The sequence below is a fragment of the Sander vitreus genome, chromosome 6 (genome assembly GCF_031162955.1).
Source record: "Sander vitreus isolate 19-12246 chromosome 6, sanVit1, whole genome shotgun sequence".
NCBI classification, from domain to species: Eukaryota; Metazoa; Chordata; class Actinopteri; order Perciformes; family Percidae; genus Sander; species Sander vitreus.
The window spans coordinates 1,273,803-1,292,969 of record NC_135860.1 but is presented as its reverse complement, the minus strand read 5'-3'; the positions used below and the strand labels follow the sequence as shown (position 1 = coordinate 1,292,969).

Sequence of the window (19,167 nt, the reverse complement as noted above, 5' to 3'; positions counted from 1 at the left end):
GTGTGTTTGCGTGTCTGAACGTGTGTGTGTGTGTGTGTGTGCACGTGTGTGTGTGTTTGCGTGTCTGAACGTGTGCGAACGTGTGTGTGTGTTTGCGTGTGTGAACATGTGTGTTTGCGTGTGTATGTTTGCTTGCGTGCACATGTGTGTGTGTTTGCGCGTGTCTGAACCTGTGTGTGCGTGTGTGTGTTTGCTTGTGTGCAAATGTGTGTGTTTGCGTGTGTGAACATGTGTGTTTGCGTGTGTATGTTTGCTTGCTTACGTGTGTGTGTGTGTGTTTGCATGTGTGCGTGCATGTGTGTGTGTGTGTGTGTGTTTGGGTGAGTGTGCATGTGTGTGTTTGCGTGTGTGTTTGTGTGTGTGCGTGCTGACCAGTGACTGTGTGATCCTGCTTCCGCGGATTTTCAGCAGCATTGAAAAAAAAGTCAGAAACCACCCCAGGCAGAAAAACTGTCCGCTAAATTCCGCAGATTTCCTCCTCTGAAAACTGTAGAAAGAAATCCCCAGATTGTGTTTGGGTCTGATAATAAGTAGGGCTGACATGATACAGATATGATGTAGACGCCGTCGGCTGTACCGTAGAAACGGAACATATTTAGGGGAATCATTGGTATATAAAAGAAATTAGATTCTAGGGGAAAGAATGGAGTATTTACACTATTGCTCAGTCACGTTAGACATCATAACACAAACACTACACTGGCAAGTATCATTGTTTTGGTATTTGTCACACTTTGGTTCTGGTTGGTTGAGGCTGAACAGAAGCAGAGTTTGTGTTTGTTCAACAGAGGTTTGGTAACCGGTGGATGTTTTTGGTCAAAACAAATGTGTAACTGCTGCTCGGCAGGATGGAGTCCGTCTGGGCCCCTCTTCTGTGATGTTCATGCCAGCTAAACGTTACGTTACAAGAAACGGTGCACTATGCAGCGTGTTCGCCATTTTGTAGTGGTGTTCCAATTCTCCGCGGTAAGCTTCATTCACTACGTGTGTGTGTGTGTGTGTGTGTGTGTGTGTGTGTGTGTGTGTGTGTGTGTGTGCGTGCTTGCATGTGTGTTTGCGTGAGTGTGTTTGTGTGAGTGTGTGTGTGTGTGTGTGCTTGCATGTGTGTTTGCGTGAGTGTGTGTGTGCTTACACGTGCGTGCATGCGTGTGTGTGTGCTTGAGTGTGTGTTTGTGTGCGTGTGTGTGTGTTTGTGTGTGAGTGTGCGTGTGTGCTTGCATGTGTGTTTGTGTGAGTGTGTGTGTGTGCTTACACGTGTGTGCATGCGTGTGTGCTTGAGTGTGTGTGTGCTTGAGTGTGTGTTTGTGTATGTTTGTGTGCGTGTGTGCGCGTGTGTTTGCGTGAGTGTGCGTGTGTGCTTGCATGTGTGTTTGTGTGAGTGTGTGTGTGCTTACACGTGTGTGCATGTGTGTGTGTTTGTGTGCGTGTGTGTGTGTGTGTGTGTTTGTGTGTGTGTGTGTGTGCTTGAATGTGTGTTTGTGTGTGTGTGTGCGTGTATGTATACATATACATATGATCAAAGATCCTCTTTACTAAAGATAGTGTATTGCAAGCAGCGGTAATGGTATGAAGCAGCCCTCACTTCCTCTCTCCTAAAGGGGCGTGGCCTCGTTTGAAAGTGTAGCGAACGTCGTGTGGATGGATGAAAAATTATATTTGTATAATTTATTAATATTTTCTTTTGCTAACGTTAGATATTTACACAGCTAAGAGACATATTTAGCATCACGGCGATGTTAGGGCGTTCAGCAACGTTAGCTGACGTTAGCTTCTCTGTGTCGCCAGATCTCGCGAGAGTTCGCTCCTGAGACAGAAACAGGTCTCAAACTAAGTACATTTTCTCCTCATGTGTCCGTGTGAAAAATACCCTTTGAGTGTCAGAATGTTCTGGAGATATGTGGCTTGTTGATGAACGGCTCCAATGTTTACTTTGGTGACTACGGGGCGAAAGGATCACTCATATTTAGGGCCGTCAAACGATTACATTTTCTTAATCGCGATTAATTGTTGAATTTCTATAGTTGATCGCTATTATTCGCATGTTTTCGGAACAGTTTTTCAGTCCATATTAACAACTGAAAGCCGTTCTTACCAGAGGATCTTGACTGGGAATCAAATGAATGCAAAGAAAGTGACTTTATGAACTGATTTTAAGATTTGTATTTGTTTATTATATATTTAATCTAGTCACACATTTGAATCTAGAGTCAGTATTAGGGTTGGGTATTGTTTGGTTTGGATACCGGTACCAAAGCGGTACTTTTTAAAACGGTACCGGTGGCTGTAGTTTACCAATTTCACTGAACGCACCGTCTGTGTTGTTTCTCCGACGGCAGCTGCAGATTGTTACATCCCGGTGTTGAATCCTCTACAGTAAAACACAGTCACACTTTACACCGTTTAGCGTTAGCTGTCAGCATTTTAACCGTGTTTAATCCAGCTATTAGCTAGCAGTAGGCTAACGTTAGCTGCTGTCGAGTATAGTGTTAACTAGCTAGCGGTAGGCTAACGTTAGCTGCCGTCGAGTATAGTGTTAACTAGCTAGCAGTAGGCTAACGTTAGCTGCTGTTGAGTATAGTGTTAACTAGCTAGCGGTAGGCTAACGTTAGCTGCCGTCGAGTATAGTGTTAACTAGCTAGCGGTAGGCTAACGTTAGCTGCCGTCGAGTATAGTGTTAACTAGCTAGCGGTAGGCTAACGTTAGCTGCTGTCGAGTATAGTGTTAACTAGCTAGCGGTAGGTTGGGTCAGGGTCAGTGGCACCAGAATGAGGCACCGAAATCCACGTTGCTATTCCTGCAGCAGCAGGATGTGTTAGGAGGAAGTACGGCAAAATAGTATCCTGTTAGGCACGACGCAAAGACGAGGGAAGTGAAAATAAATTAATAAATGGCGGCACGCGATTAATACGACTTTTTTTTTTTTTTTAAATGAACGCATTTTCACTGACAGCCCTACTCATAATCTGTGTTCACGTTCACTTCTCCCGTTGGAATCATCACTCAGGACCTGCCGCTAGTCTCCTAAAGAGGCGTGGCCGCGGCGGAGCCCACGTGACACTGAGACGGGAAACTACTCCTAGTTGGGGCGTCTCGCTTCTAAACCGTAGCTGTGTTGGAAGCCGTTCCCTATCACTATATAGTCCGCTATAAAATACCCACAATGCACTGCTAATTTGAGTGTACATACGATGTAGCCTACATTTTACTCCCGTATACCCACAATGCAATGCGTCGTGTTTTCCCAGAGGAGGAGAGGAAGCGCGAAAACTGAAAAGGAAAAAATGGAGCGGGCTTTGGTTTCTAAACAGTGGAAATGTAACATGCAACATATATAATATAAACAACCTGTTACTATTCTGAGTGCTGTGCATGTTTCAGGGACGTATTGGAAGTATTTTTTGTTTCGGTTTCTTTACATAAAAGCCGCCCAATTTGGGGCCCGCGGGCCAAATTTGGGGCCCGTGCTCATGCTTATTCTCCTCTTATTTTAAAAGTCTACGAAACGTACATTTTGTGCAGTTAAAAAGTACGTAATCTGAGTTTAACGGCAATGTAATGCACAGTGCTGGTAAACTTACATTTACGTACATTTACTAACTACGTTTTTATCTAAGGAGAATGGCGAGAATTACGGTATTCTTCAACATGGACATTTATTTGGCCTTCCAGCCAGATACATTTTGGCCCTTCATATGAAATAATTTGGGCACCTCTGGTTTACATGATGCTGGGCGCGCCCGCCTCGGTCACACAAATAACGGGCGCATCTCCTGACGCAAGTCTTTCCATTCATTTTGAATGGGGGTAACGTTAGTAGCCTACTGTGGCGGGTGATGCCGCGAAACCCCCCCCGCAACGGCCTGCGGTGAAAAGCTGAGACTCAACCTGACGTCAGTCTGCGATGGCCGGGTAAGACCGGTGTCATGCTGGTTTTGAGGCGGCGATAGAGTCCCGTACAGTAAACGGGAAACATCACTGCCTCTATCGCTACCACAAGAACGTTTTTAGAAAAGCTATGTGGGTAAAAAGAAAACTCAACACAACTGACCTGCCTGGAAGTTTGTGTCCAGCTGAATGTTTGCCTGGACAACAAAGCAACAGTCGATCTGTCTCTTTTCCTTCTCTCTTTCTCTGTGAAATAATGCTGCATTCAAGTGCAGTCGGGAAAAGCCAGTACAGTAACGTTACTCCTCTTTCCATGGAAGATTAATCACCTTGGATATGATTGCTATTTCACTGTTAACAAAAAAGAGAGAGAGGGAGGGAAAGCCTGTACAAGGCAGAGACACTAATACAGTATATTGACAATAATAATACTTTGTTTACGTTTTTTAATGTGAATTTGTTAAGCACCGTTCAATTAAAATGTGACTGCACTGAAATATGACTGAAATAATGTATTTATTCGGGAATGTGGATGTTTAGTTTCTGTGTTAAGTTCATTAAATGACTAGAAGCATTATCAAATGCATTTGAATATGATAAATAGAAATGCCGGTAAAATAAACTTTGTTTACAGTATATATTTAGTTGTTTTCATTCATTTGGTAGCTTTACTTGAGCTAATTGAAAGATAAAGGTTACAGCATCCTACTGGTAGAAGTGCACAGTCACAATCTAGCCCTCAGGTAGTGAGGAGAACATTTTTGTAGTCCTCTTTATCACAAAAGTTGCCCATCCCTGCTTTAATCGCTAATCTTTTTTCCCTTTGAACATTGAGAGCACTCGTGATAATGTATCAGTCACGATGGTAAACAAAGATCACAGATAAGTGAATAATCAGATATTTTATTTTTTTACGTCTGTTTGAACCAAGGCTCTAATTTAACTTTTTTCACCACCGTCCCAAATCACAATTTATACCGTCCCGAAGTAAACGCTGGGGGGTTGGTGCGCGATCACGGAAGGCTTGTATCATGTGCCGACAGTGTTGTTGTCATTACTGAGAATTCCTCATGGGGGCGGCAGAAACTACGCACTGTAGCTTTAAGGATGCCCAGCCCTACCTTCTGTTCCCTGACCGTGCCAACGTGTCTAATATTAGGTTTGAACACGTGCTGGGTACCGAGGCACTCAAAATATGGCTGCACAATTAATCACAATTTTCTCAAAATTGCAATATGGACTGGTGCAATATCCAAATCACAGAGGGGGACGTCTCGGCCTACTTATCGTATCCTACAGACTAAGGAAAACATCATATATATATATATATATACATACATACATACATACATACATACATACATCTATATATACACACATACATACATACATACATACATCTATATATACACACATACATACATACATCTATATATACACAATACATACATCTATACATACATACATCTATATATACACACATCTATCTAGACTCATCCATCCATCTATCTACATACATACATCTATATATATATACATACATACATACACACTATACACACACACTATATAATTAACATCTCTTTAAATGTCAGTATTTTTCTATGTAAATTAATATGGGGATAAATATAAATATATAATAAATATGGGACTAATGCTACAATGATCATACCCTCCAATATCGTGAATCATATCACAATCGCAATATCAGTCAAAATAATTCTTAAAAAGAAACACGCCAGCCTCTCTCTGTCCTTCGCTCGCTGCCTCCATCTTTCTCCTCTTCGCTTGCCGCTGCCTCCTCCCCCTCCCTCCCCTCCCCCCCCCCCCCCCTCTCCTCTTTTCGATGTTCTTGCTCGGTGGAGGAAAATAACTTTTTGTTCTTGTCGATCATGAAAAGGAATTGGTCCGGAAACTTCCCCGGGGATAAAAGCCAGTTGTTTCGTCTCCCCACCACTGCACTCAACAGGTGAATCCTCCTCATCCTCCTCTTCTTCCTCTTCCTCTTCCTCCCTTTTACTTCCTGCTTTTCCTTCCTTCTGCCGGGCCATCTTCCAGCTCCCTCCTAACAGAGTGGAAGTGGAATAAAAACACATGGGTGAACATTAGGGACCTTTTTTCTTTTATACTTTGGACTTTTTATTTCTTCCTTCTTTGGCTGACTTGATTCAGGAGATTGAAGCTTTTTCTACCTTTTTTTTTTTTTTTTTCCAAACCGTCAAAAAAAATCCTTTTCTACAATCGAAATGATTCCATCCTGGTCTGTTTTATCCTTTTTTAACTTTCATCATTCTCAAGATCCTCTCCTTTATCTGCACTAGCTGAGTCCTCTGTAGGAGAAGACCAGGACACGCAGAAAGTAAAGGAGACAGATGTCAGTCCTTTGTTCTTCTGTTAATGCTTCAACATTTGAGCTTGGATTACTTTCAAATTTCAAAACGTGCATACAGTTTGCTTTCAGTGTGAATCGGCTTACACTAAGGCCTCCTGCACACCGGCTGCGTGGCGTGAGCGTGGCGTTTCTGTTGCGTGTCAGTTTTCTATGTCTTTGTACACCAGAAACGTGTCTGACGCGGCGCTGCTGCTGCTAGCCTTGTCTGCACACATGTATGTTTCCCATAAACATAAATATATACTGATCTGATTACAGCAAAGACAACGTCGGCAGTATTGACGGCAAAATAGGCTCCAGAAGATCTCGTTCTGTATTGACAGGTGCAATATTTATATTTATTTATTTATATCTGCATTTATATCAAAACCTCGAGACTGTCAAACATCAACGTGTCATTTATTAATATGTATTTGTGTCAAAATGACATATGAATATCTTTTCTTATTCTATTTTGCCTGGAAACGCTTCCAACACGCTTGCGTGTCGCGTGAAAAATAGGCGTCGGTTCTGTTTCTAGCAGGCACGCGTTTTCGGCGTTTAAGACGTGCGTGTCACGCAGGCAGTGTGCAAGCTCGAACCTGTTACCATGGGAGCCCAAATAAAAACGGACACGCTCACGCAGCTGACACGCTCACGCCACGCAGCCAGTGTGCGGGAGGCCTTACGTGCAAGTATTTGGCAGGTGTGGACTTATGGGTCCTTCCTCAAGAAAACGTTACACTTTTCAATAAAAGAAATAATGCAATTTGGAATGAATAAATACATAACGCTCATAAAGCTTCAAGAGAAGACTTGCTAAAGAAGTCCGCTGGGCCGACTACGATCTTTAGATCTGAGGAAAGTATTTTAGTTTCATTCACTCGGCTCAGCAGTGGGCTGCTCAAAGGCCTTTTAACACTGTTGGAAAAACTCAGCAGTCCCATCTGTCTTTCTGAAGGAATCTGAAACGCCGCGGTCTTGTGTGTGTGTGTGTGTGTGTGTGTGTGTGTGTGTGTGTGTGTGTGTGTGTGTGTAACCCAAACCTGTGAGTTGGCTTTTCTTCTTCACCGTGCGGCTCCGGTTGGTGTTTCCAGCCGTGGAGGTTTGGTTCACAACATGTTGAAGAATAAAGACTCACCTGACCTTTAACTTCTTCAACAGCTCTTTAGTTTACTCACATTCTCTCTCTCTGTCTCTCTCTGTGTCTCTCTCTCTGTCTCTCTCTGTCTCTCTCTCTCTCTCTCTCTCTCTCTCTCTCTGTGTCTCTCTCTCTCTGTCTCTCTCTCTCTCTCTCTCTCTCTCTCTCTCTGTCTCTCTCTCTCTCTGTGTCTCTCTCTCTCTCTCTCTCTCTCTCTCTCTGTCTCTCTCTCTCTCTGTGTCTCTCTCTCTCTCTCTCTGTCTCTCTCTCTCTCTCTCTGTGTCTCTCTCTCTGTCTCTCTCTCTCTCTGTGTCTCTCTCTCTCTCTGTGTCTCTCTCTCTGTGTCTCTCTCTGTCTCTCTCTCTCTGTCTCTCTCGCTCTCTGTCTCTCTCTCTCATCCCTGAACACTGAGTGTCTCTCGCCCCTCAGGACGAACTCCGACTCGGCCCTCCACACCAGCGTGATGAACCCTCCCACGGGAGACCCCTTCACCACGGGAGGACCCACCCTCACCCCCCAGAGCACCAGACGCAGCGGTGAGACAGCAACAACACCGTCAACAACACAATCCACATGTTGCTCACATTCACACGTTCAGAGAATTCAACTTCTGTAGTTTTTATGTGAATAGCTAGAGAACAGTTAATCCTTTTCATATTGAAATAGTGATTTACATTATTTATCCCTCTTCATCATTATATGTACTGACCTTTTAAAAGATAAATGCTGGAATAATGTTACATGTCGCTTGGAAAGCTGGTGATATTCATATCTCTGTCGCTCACATAAAGACATAGAGCAGCTTTGATGGCGTGTCATGTTATAATGCTAAAAAAAACTCTATATATATTTTTTCTGACATTTGTCGCATTTTTCGAAGGTTTTTTTGGGCATTTTCCAATTTATTTATTTTTTAGCGTTTTTGTCGCCTTTTTCTGACATTTGTCGCGTTTTTCGAGGTTTTTTTTGGGAATTTTCAATTTTTATTTTTTTTTCAACGTTTTTGTCGCCTTTTTCTGACATTTGTCGCATTTTTCAACGTTTTTTTTTGTTTCGTTTTTTTTTTCAACGTTTTTGTCGCCTTTTTCTGACATTTTTCGAGGGTTTTTTTGGGCATTTTTCAACGTTTTATTTCTATATTTTTTTTCAACGTTTTTGTCGCTTTTTGGGCATTTTTCTCACATTTTTCAACTTTTTTTTGGGGACATTTTTGTTTTTGCCGGCCAGTAACTGGTAGCTAGCTGGTATACTAAAAACATTCAACTACAGGACAAACTGACAGCACGTACACAGAAGAGAAGTGGTCAAGTACCGACCCCTGTGCCGGTTTACATCTTGCAAGCTTAGTTTTTGAACAAAACCGATCGTATTTAGGCGATAATGTTCCTCCAAACTCAAAAACGTTAGTTTATAACTTTTAAAAGAACAAATCATATCTTTAACCCTTGTGTTGTCTTTGGACACTTTTATCCAAGTTTTTCTTGTCACTCACTGAAGTTTTTTGTGGGGTTTTCTCCACGTTTTTGAAGCTTTTTATCAGCTTCAGCTTATATGTTTAGCAACATATACAGAAAAGTCAGTTTAACAAAGAACAGGTCACCACATCACCTCTAGGGCTGCAACTATTATTTTTTATTGTCGATTAATATGTGGATTACTTTCTGGATTAATAGATCAGTTTTTTGGTCTCTAAAATGTCAGAAAATAGTGAAAAATGTGGATCATCGTTTTGTTCGTTTTTGTCGCCTTTTTCTGACATTTGTCGCGTTTTCGAAGGTTTTTTTGGGCATTTTTCAACCTTTTTGTCGCCTTTTTTTCTGACATTTGTCTCGTTTTTGAAGGTTTTTGGGCATTTTCAATTTATTTATTTTTTAACGTTTTTGTCGCCTTTTTCTGACATTTGTCGCGTTTTTCGAAGGTTTTTTTGGGCATTTTTTAACGTTTTTGTCGCCTTTTTCTGACATTTGTCGCGTTTTTCGAAGGTTTTTTTGGGGCATTTTCCAATTTATTTATTTTTTTAGCGTTTTTGTCGCCTTTTTCTGACATTTGTCGCGTTTTTGAAGGTTTTTTGGGCATTTTTCAACGTCCAACGTTTTTGTCGCCTTTTTCTGACATTTGTTGCATTTTTCAACTTTTTTTTTTGTTTCGTTTTTTTTCATCGTTTTTGTCGCCTTTTAAAAGTTAAAAACTAACGTTTATAACTTTTAAAAGAACAAATCATATCTTTAACCCTTGTGTTGTCTTTGGACACTTTTATCCAAGTTTTTCTTGTCACTCACTGACGTTTTTGTGGGGTTTTCTCCACGTTTTTGAAGCTTTTTATCAGCTTCAGCTTATATGTTTAGCAACATATACAGAAAAGTCAGTTTAACAAAGAACAGGTCACCACATCACCTCTAGGGCTGCAACTATTATTTTTTATTGTCGATTAATATGTGGATTACTTTCTGGATTAATAGATCAGTTTTTTGGTCTCTAAAATGTCAGAAAATAGTGAAAAATGTGGATCATCGTTTTGTTCGTTTTTGTCGCCTTTTTCTGACATTTGTCGCGTTTTCGAAGGTTTTTTTGGGCATTTTTCAACGTTTTTGTCGCCTTTTTCTGACATTTGTCGCGTTTTTCGAAGGTTTTTTTGGGGCATTTTCCAATTTATTTATTTTTTAACGTTTTGTCGCCTTTTTCTGACATTTGTCGCCTTTTTCGAGGGTTTTTGTTGGGCATTTTTCAACGTTTTTTTTGTTTGTTTTTTTTCAACGTTTTTGTCGCCTTTTTCTGACATTTGTCGCGTTTTTCAAGGTTTTTTGGGCATTTTTTCAACGTTTTTGTCGCCTTTTTCTGACATTTGTCGCGTTTTTCAAGGTTTTTTTGGGGCATTTTCCAATTTATTTATTTTTTAACGTTTTTGTCGCCTTTTTTCTGACATTTGTCGCGCTTTTTCGAGGTTTTTTTGGGCATTTTTCAACGCTTTTTGTCGCCTTTTTCTGACATTTGTCGCGTTTTTTCGAAGGTTTTTTGGGCATTTTCCAATTTATTTATTTTTTAGCGTTTTTGTCGCCTTTTTCTGACATTTGTCGCGTTTTTTGAAGGTTTTTGGGGGCATTTTCCAATTTATTTATTTTTTAGCGTTTTTTGTCGCCTTTTTTCTGACATTTGTCGCGTTTTTTCGAAGGTTTTTTGGGGCATTTTCCAATTTATTTATTTTTTTTAGCGTTTTTGTCGCCTTTTTCTGACATTTGTCGCGTTTTTCGAAGGTTTTTTTGGGCATTTTTTCAACGTCAACGTTTTGTCGCCTTTTTCTGACATTTGTTGCATTTTTCAACGTCGTTTTTTTCAACGTTTTTGTCGCCTTTTAAAAGTTAAAAACTAACGTTTATAACTTTTAAAAGGAACAAATCATATCTTTAACCCTTGTGTTGTCTTTGGACACTTTTATCCAAGTTTTTCTTGTCACTCACTGACGTTTTTGTGGGGTTTTCTCCACGTTTTTGAAGCTTTTTATCAGCTTCAGCTTATATGTTTAGCAACATATACAGAAAAGTCAGTTTAACAAAGAACAGGTCACCACATCACCTCTAGGGCTGCAACTATTATTTTTTATTGTCGATTAATATGTGGATTACTTTCTGGATTAATAGATCAGTTTTTTGGTCTCTAAAATGTCAGAAAATAGTGAAAAATGTGGATCAGTGTTTCCCAAAAAAGCCCAAGATGACGTCCTCAAATGTCTCGTTTTGTTTGTTTTTGTCTTTGGTTTTCTAGGTCAAAATTTAAACTTTTGGACACTTTTGACACTTTTATCCAAGTTTTTCTTGTCACTTTTTCTGATGTTTTTGTCCATTTTTTTCTGCGCCTTTTGATGTTTTTGTGGGGGGTTTTTCTCCACATTTTTTAAGCTTTTTCCAACTTTTTTTTGTGCTCCTGATGCATTTAACCATCGTGATGTCTTCCCGTCGACTGAGCAACTTCTTGTTTTTCTGGGTCAAAATTTGGGCTTCTTTTTTGGGGCATTTTTGTCACTTTTTTCAACGTTCTTTTATGATTTATTTTTTGATTTTTTTTGAAATGCTATAAAATGAAATAAAACACCCAAATTCAAAGAAAGTAGTGAACTGATCATTTGTTACTTGTGAAGAGTAATCGTCGTACGGAACCATCCACGACGTTATTTAAAAAAATATATTTGGTTGAAAGAAAACCCAAATTTCTGATATAGAAACCTTTTGAAAATGGGTCAGATTTGACCCGAGGACGACGGGAGGGTTAAATAAGAAGCATAAATCAGCAACGGCGAGGCTTGTTTCACATCTCAGATTGTATTTAGAAACAGATTTTTGTGGATAGTTTCTGAGAAGTTTCACAGCATTTTCTTAACAGCCACCACATCTTTCTAAGAAATCCGACCAATAACAGCCCAGCTGGTGCTTTGTTCATCGCGTTCGTGTGATGGAGGCGATCATCTGATTCACGTGTAGCTGCTCGAAACCACAGTGACAGAAGTGGAAACAGTGTGATGTCTCAGTCAGACATCAGGGTTTTTTTCTTCCATACTTTGGATCTTACTAGAGCTGCAGAGATTAATGGGATAAGTTGTCTACTATTATGATAATCGATTAAACCGTTTGAGTCATTTTATTTATTTTTTTAGATAAAAACAGTCAATTTTGTGTGATGTCAGCTTGTTAAATGTGAATATTGTTCTAGTTTCTTCTCTCCTCTGGGACAGGAAACTGAAGATCTTTGAGTTGTGGACAAAACGAGACATTTGAGGACGTCATCTTGGGCTTTTTTGGGAAACACTGATCCACATTTTTCACTATTTTCTGCTAAACATATAAGCTGAAGCTGATATTTCCTTCCAACTCAGTAAAATCTCTTGTCTGTCTCTCTCTCTCTCTCTCTCTCTCTCTCTCTCTCTCTCTCTCTCTCTCTCTGCAGGTCAGAGTGATGGAGAGGGCAGAAGAAGTGAGTTATACTCTCTCTCTCACACAGACACACACACAAACTGCCCTGGGTCCTGTCTCACCAAACCTTTTGATTTTGAACATGAGGTCATTTCCTGTCTTAGTCATTTGTAACTCATGCATAAGCACTGTGAGAGCCTTGCAGGACTCACTTTTTCCAGAATTTACGAGCAAACATCATTCGTAAAACATGAAACGTCACACTGTGTTAGCACCTCTCTGTCTCTGTCTCTCTCTCTCTCTCTCTCTCTCTCTCTGTTCTTTCTCTAGCTCGCTCCACCACTTTGTTATAGCTAACGTTAGCACATCTCTCTCTCTCTCTCTCTCTCTCTCTCTGTGTCTCTCTCGCTCTCTGTTTTTTCTCTAGCTCGCTCCACCACTTTCTTTTATCTAACGTTAGCACCGCTCCACATAGCACTCTAGGATACTATAGCAGTAGCTGTTGTTATAGCAACAAAAGACGCTCTCGGCTGCTTTTTTTTTTCTTACTACATGAAGCGCCTTGGTCAACCAAGTGTGAACATCCAGCCTAACTTTACCAGCGTCAAAGATAGAGAACAGTCTACAGACAGGAAGGCCGTTGTTTTCCACTTCTAGGACGCTAGAGAACTTAGAAAAATGATTACTTGCTTTACGTGTTGTTCTAATTGCTCTCTTCTGAAGTATATGAACATGAGGATGAAAGTGATGGAACTGATAATTCACTTCCCCACTTTACGACACAGCCAGAGTATTTGCATTCATTGTTTTTGTCCCGTCAGTGTTTCCGTACCCTGTCCCCCCCATCGAAGAGAACGTGTTGGACGAGGGGAAGCTGCTCAAACCCTGGGACACCAAGAAGGTAAAGCAGGGTTTCTTTTGCATCCCTCTGAGGTCTGAGGGCATTTTCACACATGCTTCTTAAATTCACCTTTTTTTAACCCTTGTATACCGCGATAAAATAGGGAGGAGGTTTGATGGTATCAAAATTTGGATACCGCCCAACCCTAATGTCACTCTCATGTAGATACCTTCAAGTAAAGCAGGGGTGTCAAACAGTTTCACTACGGGCCACACTGGAAAATGACAATCACATCAAGGGCCAGACATGTTTAGTTAATTGAAATGTTTTTATTTAATCGAAAAAGTCTTTTTTCAATGACTTTTTTTGGGGTCATTCAATCAGCCCTGAGCCAAACATGATAAATAACTAGTGCTGTCAAACGATTCAAATATTGAATCGCGATTAATCGCAATTAATTGCATTTTAATCGTTAAAATGGGTTTGCGTTAACGCCGTTAATGACGCGTTTAACTGACAGCACCAGTTTATTGACATGTTTTTATTTAATCGAAAAAGTCAAACCCCTTTGACTGTATTACTGCATGTCTCCTATACTCTTCTCACTTACAGCTTGGTCGACATAAAGCCCCAAAAAAGTAACTTAGCCATCAAAGAAGAAAGAGGGGAACCGAGGGGAAGAAAGTTGGAAAAAGCACCAAAAAAATGTCGGCAAAAGTGACAAAAACTTCAGAAAAAGCGGGGAAAAAAACTAGGTGGGCCAAAATGTATTATGAACCTAAATCGTTATGCGGGCCTTGATTTTCACAGGGTTCCCCTTTTTTTTTTTTTTTTCAACGTTTTGGACGTCTTTTTCGACACTTTTGAAGCTTTTCCCGACATTTTTGTCCCTTTTTTTTTCGACGTTCTTTTATAAAAGAAATATTTTCAAATGTTATGAAATTGTAGGGAACCATCCACGTTATTTCTTTTGAAAATGTGGTTGAAAGAAACCAGAATTTCTGATACAGAACATTTTTTTTGAAAACGGGTATTATGGGTATTTGCATATAACTGATCACTGTGTGTTTCATATCAAAATGTTCAGAACAAACTCAGCTTTCCGTACAGTGACGCCCACATTTGCTCTAGAGCAACGTGTGAAAGGTAACCTGGCCCTAAAGATGAAATGTTTAACGCTTTGTGAAAGTCCTCAAGTCCCTTTTGAAAACAGACCATAACTTATGATGGTATTTGGTAATATCACTTTTTTATAGTGGAAGTGTTGTGGCGGTGCGTCTTTCGTCCTCACAGGGTTAAACGTTGTGGTTACAACAAACTGAACAGGACCTTTTTAATTGATAAGAAAATCCAAAGTGGAGATTTTTGGTTGGATTTTTGGTTTTGTCGACTTTGAGGGATTTTTGGTTAATGTGTTTTCTTCTACTCTGGGATTTTCGGTGCTTTGATTATTGTTGTGTCTGAATAATCCTGATTGTGATCTATTTCCTTAATCCAGCAGCCTATCCCTGTTCCCACAGATTATGTACTTGAAGAAATTGAAGCAGAAGTAATTTTGTTATGTTATTATATGATTTTTATTTGTATCCCCCTGCAGTTGCCTCTGTTGTCGTCCCGACCCAAATCCTGTGAAGTCCCTGGCATCAAGTAAGTCTGTCTAAAAACACTGAGCAATGCACACAAAAGTGGATTTGGACACGCCCTAAACGCAGCTGCGCCAGGCGCTTCACGCCGTGCACTTAGATTGTTAAAATATGGCCCAGAGTCTGCAGTTTGAGCACAGATACATGCTGCAGCTCCTCAAAACCACCGGAGGTGTATCCTGTCTTGTTTCCCGGCAGCTGAGTGGAGTGACGGGGATTAACGTCAAGCCCCGTCTCCCCCCAGAAGCAGGGAAAGCTAACACTAGCTACTGTAATCTATTGAAGGAGTTTCCTTTTAGCGAAATACTCAGTGAATTTAATTCCATCTGGGAAACAGTGTAGAATATGTCCTGGGCTTTTATTGTGAAAGGTAAGAACGGAAAGAAAGTCTCTGGTAAACGCTGCATTTGTGATAGTTGAGTGGAGTAATGAAGTTTGCCGTCCGTACAGTCTGAGGTTGGGACAGCAGCCTCCATGTCGTTGTATTATTGTATTGTTTCTCAGGATGTTTTAATGCCCAGGAAGTTCTCAACCCCTCTGTTTCCTCCCAGTATCTTTACGTCTCCGGAGCAGCCGTCCACGCCTTCTCACGGCATCCCGTCGGCGCTCAACACCGGCGGCTCGCTGCCCGACCTGTCCAGCCTCCACTTCCCCTCCCCGCTGCCCACTCCGCTGGACCAGGACGAGCCGGGCTACCCAGGATCCTCCTCTCTGAGCGGGGGGAGCAGCACGGGGAACCTGGCCTCCACGCTCACTCAGCTGGGCATCAACGCTGCCAACGCGCAGGGAGGCAACGGCAGCTTCCACCACCACACGCCAGGTACGGACACACTACAGCAGTGGGTGTTTGTGTGTTGACTGATTGATGAATGAAGTCCAGGCACACGCTAACGCCAGGAAGACGCCACGCGCTGAAGCGTTTGAATAGCCGTGAAGCGTAGATTCGTACCTGATCGGGTGCCTCGTTGTTCATACCAGACGGGTTATCTCCGCGCCGGGCACAAAGAGAGAGAGAGAGAGAGAGTGTGTGTGTGTGTGTGTGTGTGTGTGTGTGTGCATATGTCTCGCTGAGAAACGCAGCCCAAATCTCCATTAACCTGGGTGTTTTATTTTGAAATTTTGTTTATTTTGTATGTAGCTGCACTGTGGCCTTCCTGTATGTGATTACCTGCCTGGCTTGACCCGTTTTCTTAAATAATTCAATCTTGTTGTTTTAAATGTCAGTGGACTGACTTCGTTTAGTTTAGCTTTCTGTTTCCATCTTCACTCGTACGTTAAAGCTCCGTTATCGCACTCATTTTCAGGTTCATCCTTGTATTTTAGGTTTCTACTAGAACATTTTTACATGCTTCTTTTTCTCACACGGTCTGTCTGAAATATACCCGTAGTCACCCTGACAGCTCGTTTCTGAATACAGGCTGTGTATTTCTCTGTGGATTGATCGTTTTGAAACTTGAAGCAGTATTTATTTAGCAGCTCGACCTGCTTTATAATAACTGTACTTTCTCCTGTAACCAAAGAGTCATGGTTCAGTTCCTCTAGCAACACTTTTGTGGATTCTGCGTGTCCTCGAGCGAGACACGGAGCTCAGTTGTGTTGATGTCTGGATCAAAGTGTCAGCGAAGTGACGAATGTGAAGGTTAGCAGAGGAAGTATGTGGGTGAGAGAGTGGATGAGATGAAACGGAGGGGGGTGATGTACGCCACGGCGAGGCTCTAAATTTAACCTCAGAGAGAAAAAAAGCTGAGTTTTTTTTTTTTATGGGCGGACGTGCAGTCGGAAAATGTCGCCGCGTTTTATCGTTTGTGAGGTGACAGTGCCGACCGCAGGCAGGAAGCTGCTGTAAGCTCAGCCTCAGGCTGCAGCCCGGCTCTCTCACCTCCAGCCTGGATCATCGTGTTGTCTTTAAGTCGCTGGACAGACAAAGTGTCCCCTGGATGCCACAGGGAGAAGCTGAAAAAGCTCAAACCTTTAGTTTGAATGTGTAAGACAGTAATGATGATAATCTTGATTTTTGTAGAGCACTTTTCAAACTCCACGTTACAACGTGCTTCACAGAACAATGAAACAGCAGTCATAAACACAAAACGTAAAGAACTACTTAGGCCTGTAGAGCGTTTTGTGTGTGTGTGTGTGTGTGTGTGTGTGTGTGTGTGTGTCTCTGTCTGTCTATCTGTGTGTCTCTGTCTGTCTATCTGTGTATCTCTGTCTGTCTGTCTATCTGTGTGTCTCTGTCTGTCTATCTGTGTATCTCTGTCTGTCTGTCTGACTGTGTATCTCTGTCTGTCTGTCTGACTGTGTATCTCTGTCTGTCTGTCTGTCTGACTGTGTATCTCTGTCTGTCTCTGGACTGAAAGAGGTGGTACATGATCTTGTAGTAAAGATTTTCGGTGCCTCATAAAGCGTGCTCGTTAAGATACCAGCAGACCAGCTAATCCAGCACAAATTACTGCATAAAAAGTCACTAAAATGAAGTATTTGAACCTCCATAATGAAATCCAAAATGAGGGGAAAACTGCAAAAAGGTCCACTAGGCTGGCTACGGGCCTGCAATATGGTGCATAAACACCTGTACAGTGTAGGTAAGAAAAGAATAGGACAATTTTAAGAGAATAAAACACAGGAAGGAAGATACCAGCTGGCAGATGGTTCCAGGGCCTTGAGGATCTCTGCAGCACGGTGGCCCGCTGGTTAGCACTGTGGCCTCACAGCAGGAAGGTCTAGGGGGGCCTTTCTCTGTGGAGTTGGCATGTTCTCCCCGTGTCTGCATGGAGGTTTCTCCAGTTTCCCCCACCACCCTCCCTCTACCAAGCTGATGTGTGGTGAGCGTCTGGCGTCGTAAGGCTTATCAATTATTATTATCATTATTATAATTAACCCTTGTGTTGTCTTCCCGTCCACCATGAATGTGTTGTCCTTCCGGGTCAAAATTTTTTTTGTCACTTTTTCCAATGTTTTTGTCACTTTTCTCAATGCTTTTTTCAAATTCATGGTCATTAAACCTAATTTAAATGACATTATACCCAATTTTTGAGTTAATAAAATCAGAAATGATGCATTTTTTTGACTAATAGTTAAGATCAGAGGATGTTGAGTGAATAACAAGTATGTCAAACTTCAGTCTTGACACTGTTTTGAAACCATTTACATTTTTTTTTTTTTTTTAAATGCTATAAAACTGAATAAAACACCCATAATTAAATGAAAGTAATCATTAATTGTACCTGAGAAGATTGTTCTATGGGTTCCATACAACGTACATCACGCATCCATGTTACTTTTGGGCAGTTTGGTTGTAAGAAACCCATATTTCTGATATAAAAAAACGTTGAAAACGGGTCACATTTGACCCTAGGACAACACAAGGGTTAAAGTACGTACCGGCGTGCACGGTACCAGAAGGTCAGAGATGTACGAGGGTGCAAGGCCGTGTACAGCCTTAAAAAGTGATCAGTAAAATCTTAGAATCTATTCTAAAAAATACTGGGAGCCAGTGTAAAGAGGCTTAGGCTACATTTACATCGCTACGTTTTGGTTTAAAAAAGAATATCGTCTGCTACGTTCCCCCCTCTCATTCCCCCTGCTCTGGTGTTTCCCCCTCTCATTCCCCCCTGCTCTGGTGTTTCCCCCTCTCATTCCCCCCTGCTCTGGTGTTTCCCCCTCTCATTCCCCCTGCTCTGGTGTCTCCCCCTCTCATTCCCCCTGCTCTGGTGTTTCCCCCCCTCTCATTCCCCCTGCTCTGGTGTTTCCCCCTCTCATTCCCCCTGCTCTGGCGTTTCCCCCTCTCGTTCCCCCCTGCTCTGGTGTTTCCCCCTCTCATCCCCCCTGCTCTGGTGTTTCCACCTCTCATCCCCCCTGCTCTGGTGTTTCCCCCTCTCATTCCCCCTGCTCTGGTGTCTCCACCTCTCATTCCCCCTGCTCTGGTGTTTCCCCCCTCTCATTCCCCCTGCTCTGGTGTTCCCCCCCCTCTCATTCCCCCTGCTCTGGTGTTCCCCCCCTCTCATTCCCCCTGCTCTGGCCTTTCCGAGCCCCTGAACCGGAGACATTTGGAAACTCTTCTGTCCCGTTTTGGTTTGGAATCTGCCGGGTGGTGCCAACATCTCAAACGGAGACCTTTGGCAACACCGACTCCTGAAAGTGACGTTTTAGAGTTACTTGTTTTTGTCAATCGATCGACTTATCTTTGCCAATCTACATGAAACGAAAACATGAATCGAAAAAACAAACGGAAAATTGATCAATAATCAATTAAAAACCTTACAACTGATTTCGAACATGTTTATTTATCTACCGTTAACTAAATGACATTTTTCACTGTTTTCAGACACTTAACTTGAAATAAAAATGTGAGTTAGTCATAGTTTTATATTTCATTTAAGTTCTAG

The 19,167-nt window shown here is 41.7% G+C and overlaps 1 protein-coding gene across 5 annotated transcripts in view; it reads left to right on the top strand.

Annotated features, from left to right (window-relative positions):
- The window catches only part of LOC144519105 (CREB-regulated transcription coactivator 2), a 64,851-nt gene that overhangs the window by 28,936 nt on the left and 16,748 nt on the right, over window positions 1-19,167 (top strand). For 4 of the 5 annotated variants that reach the window (XM_078252010.1, XM_078252007.1, XM_078252008.1 and 1 more), the window contains 6 exons: window positions 5,786-5,854; window positions 7,827-7,933; window positions 12,333-12,359; window positions 13,120-13,199; window positions 14,737-14,786; window positions 15,334-15,602. In XM_078252010.1, the coding sequence (XP_078108136.1) occupies window positions 5,786-5,854; window positions 7,827-7,933; window positions 12,333-12,359; window positions 13,120-13,199; window positions 14,737-14,786; window positions 15,334-15,602 (602 nt within the window). The remainder of the gene's footprint in view (window positions 1-5,785; window positions 5,855-7,826; window positions 7,934-12,332; window positions 12,360-13,119; window positions 13,200-14,736; window positions 14,787-15,333; window positions 15,603-19,167) is intronic. The other variant, XM_078252009.1, reaches the window with a different exon arrangement.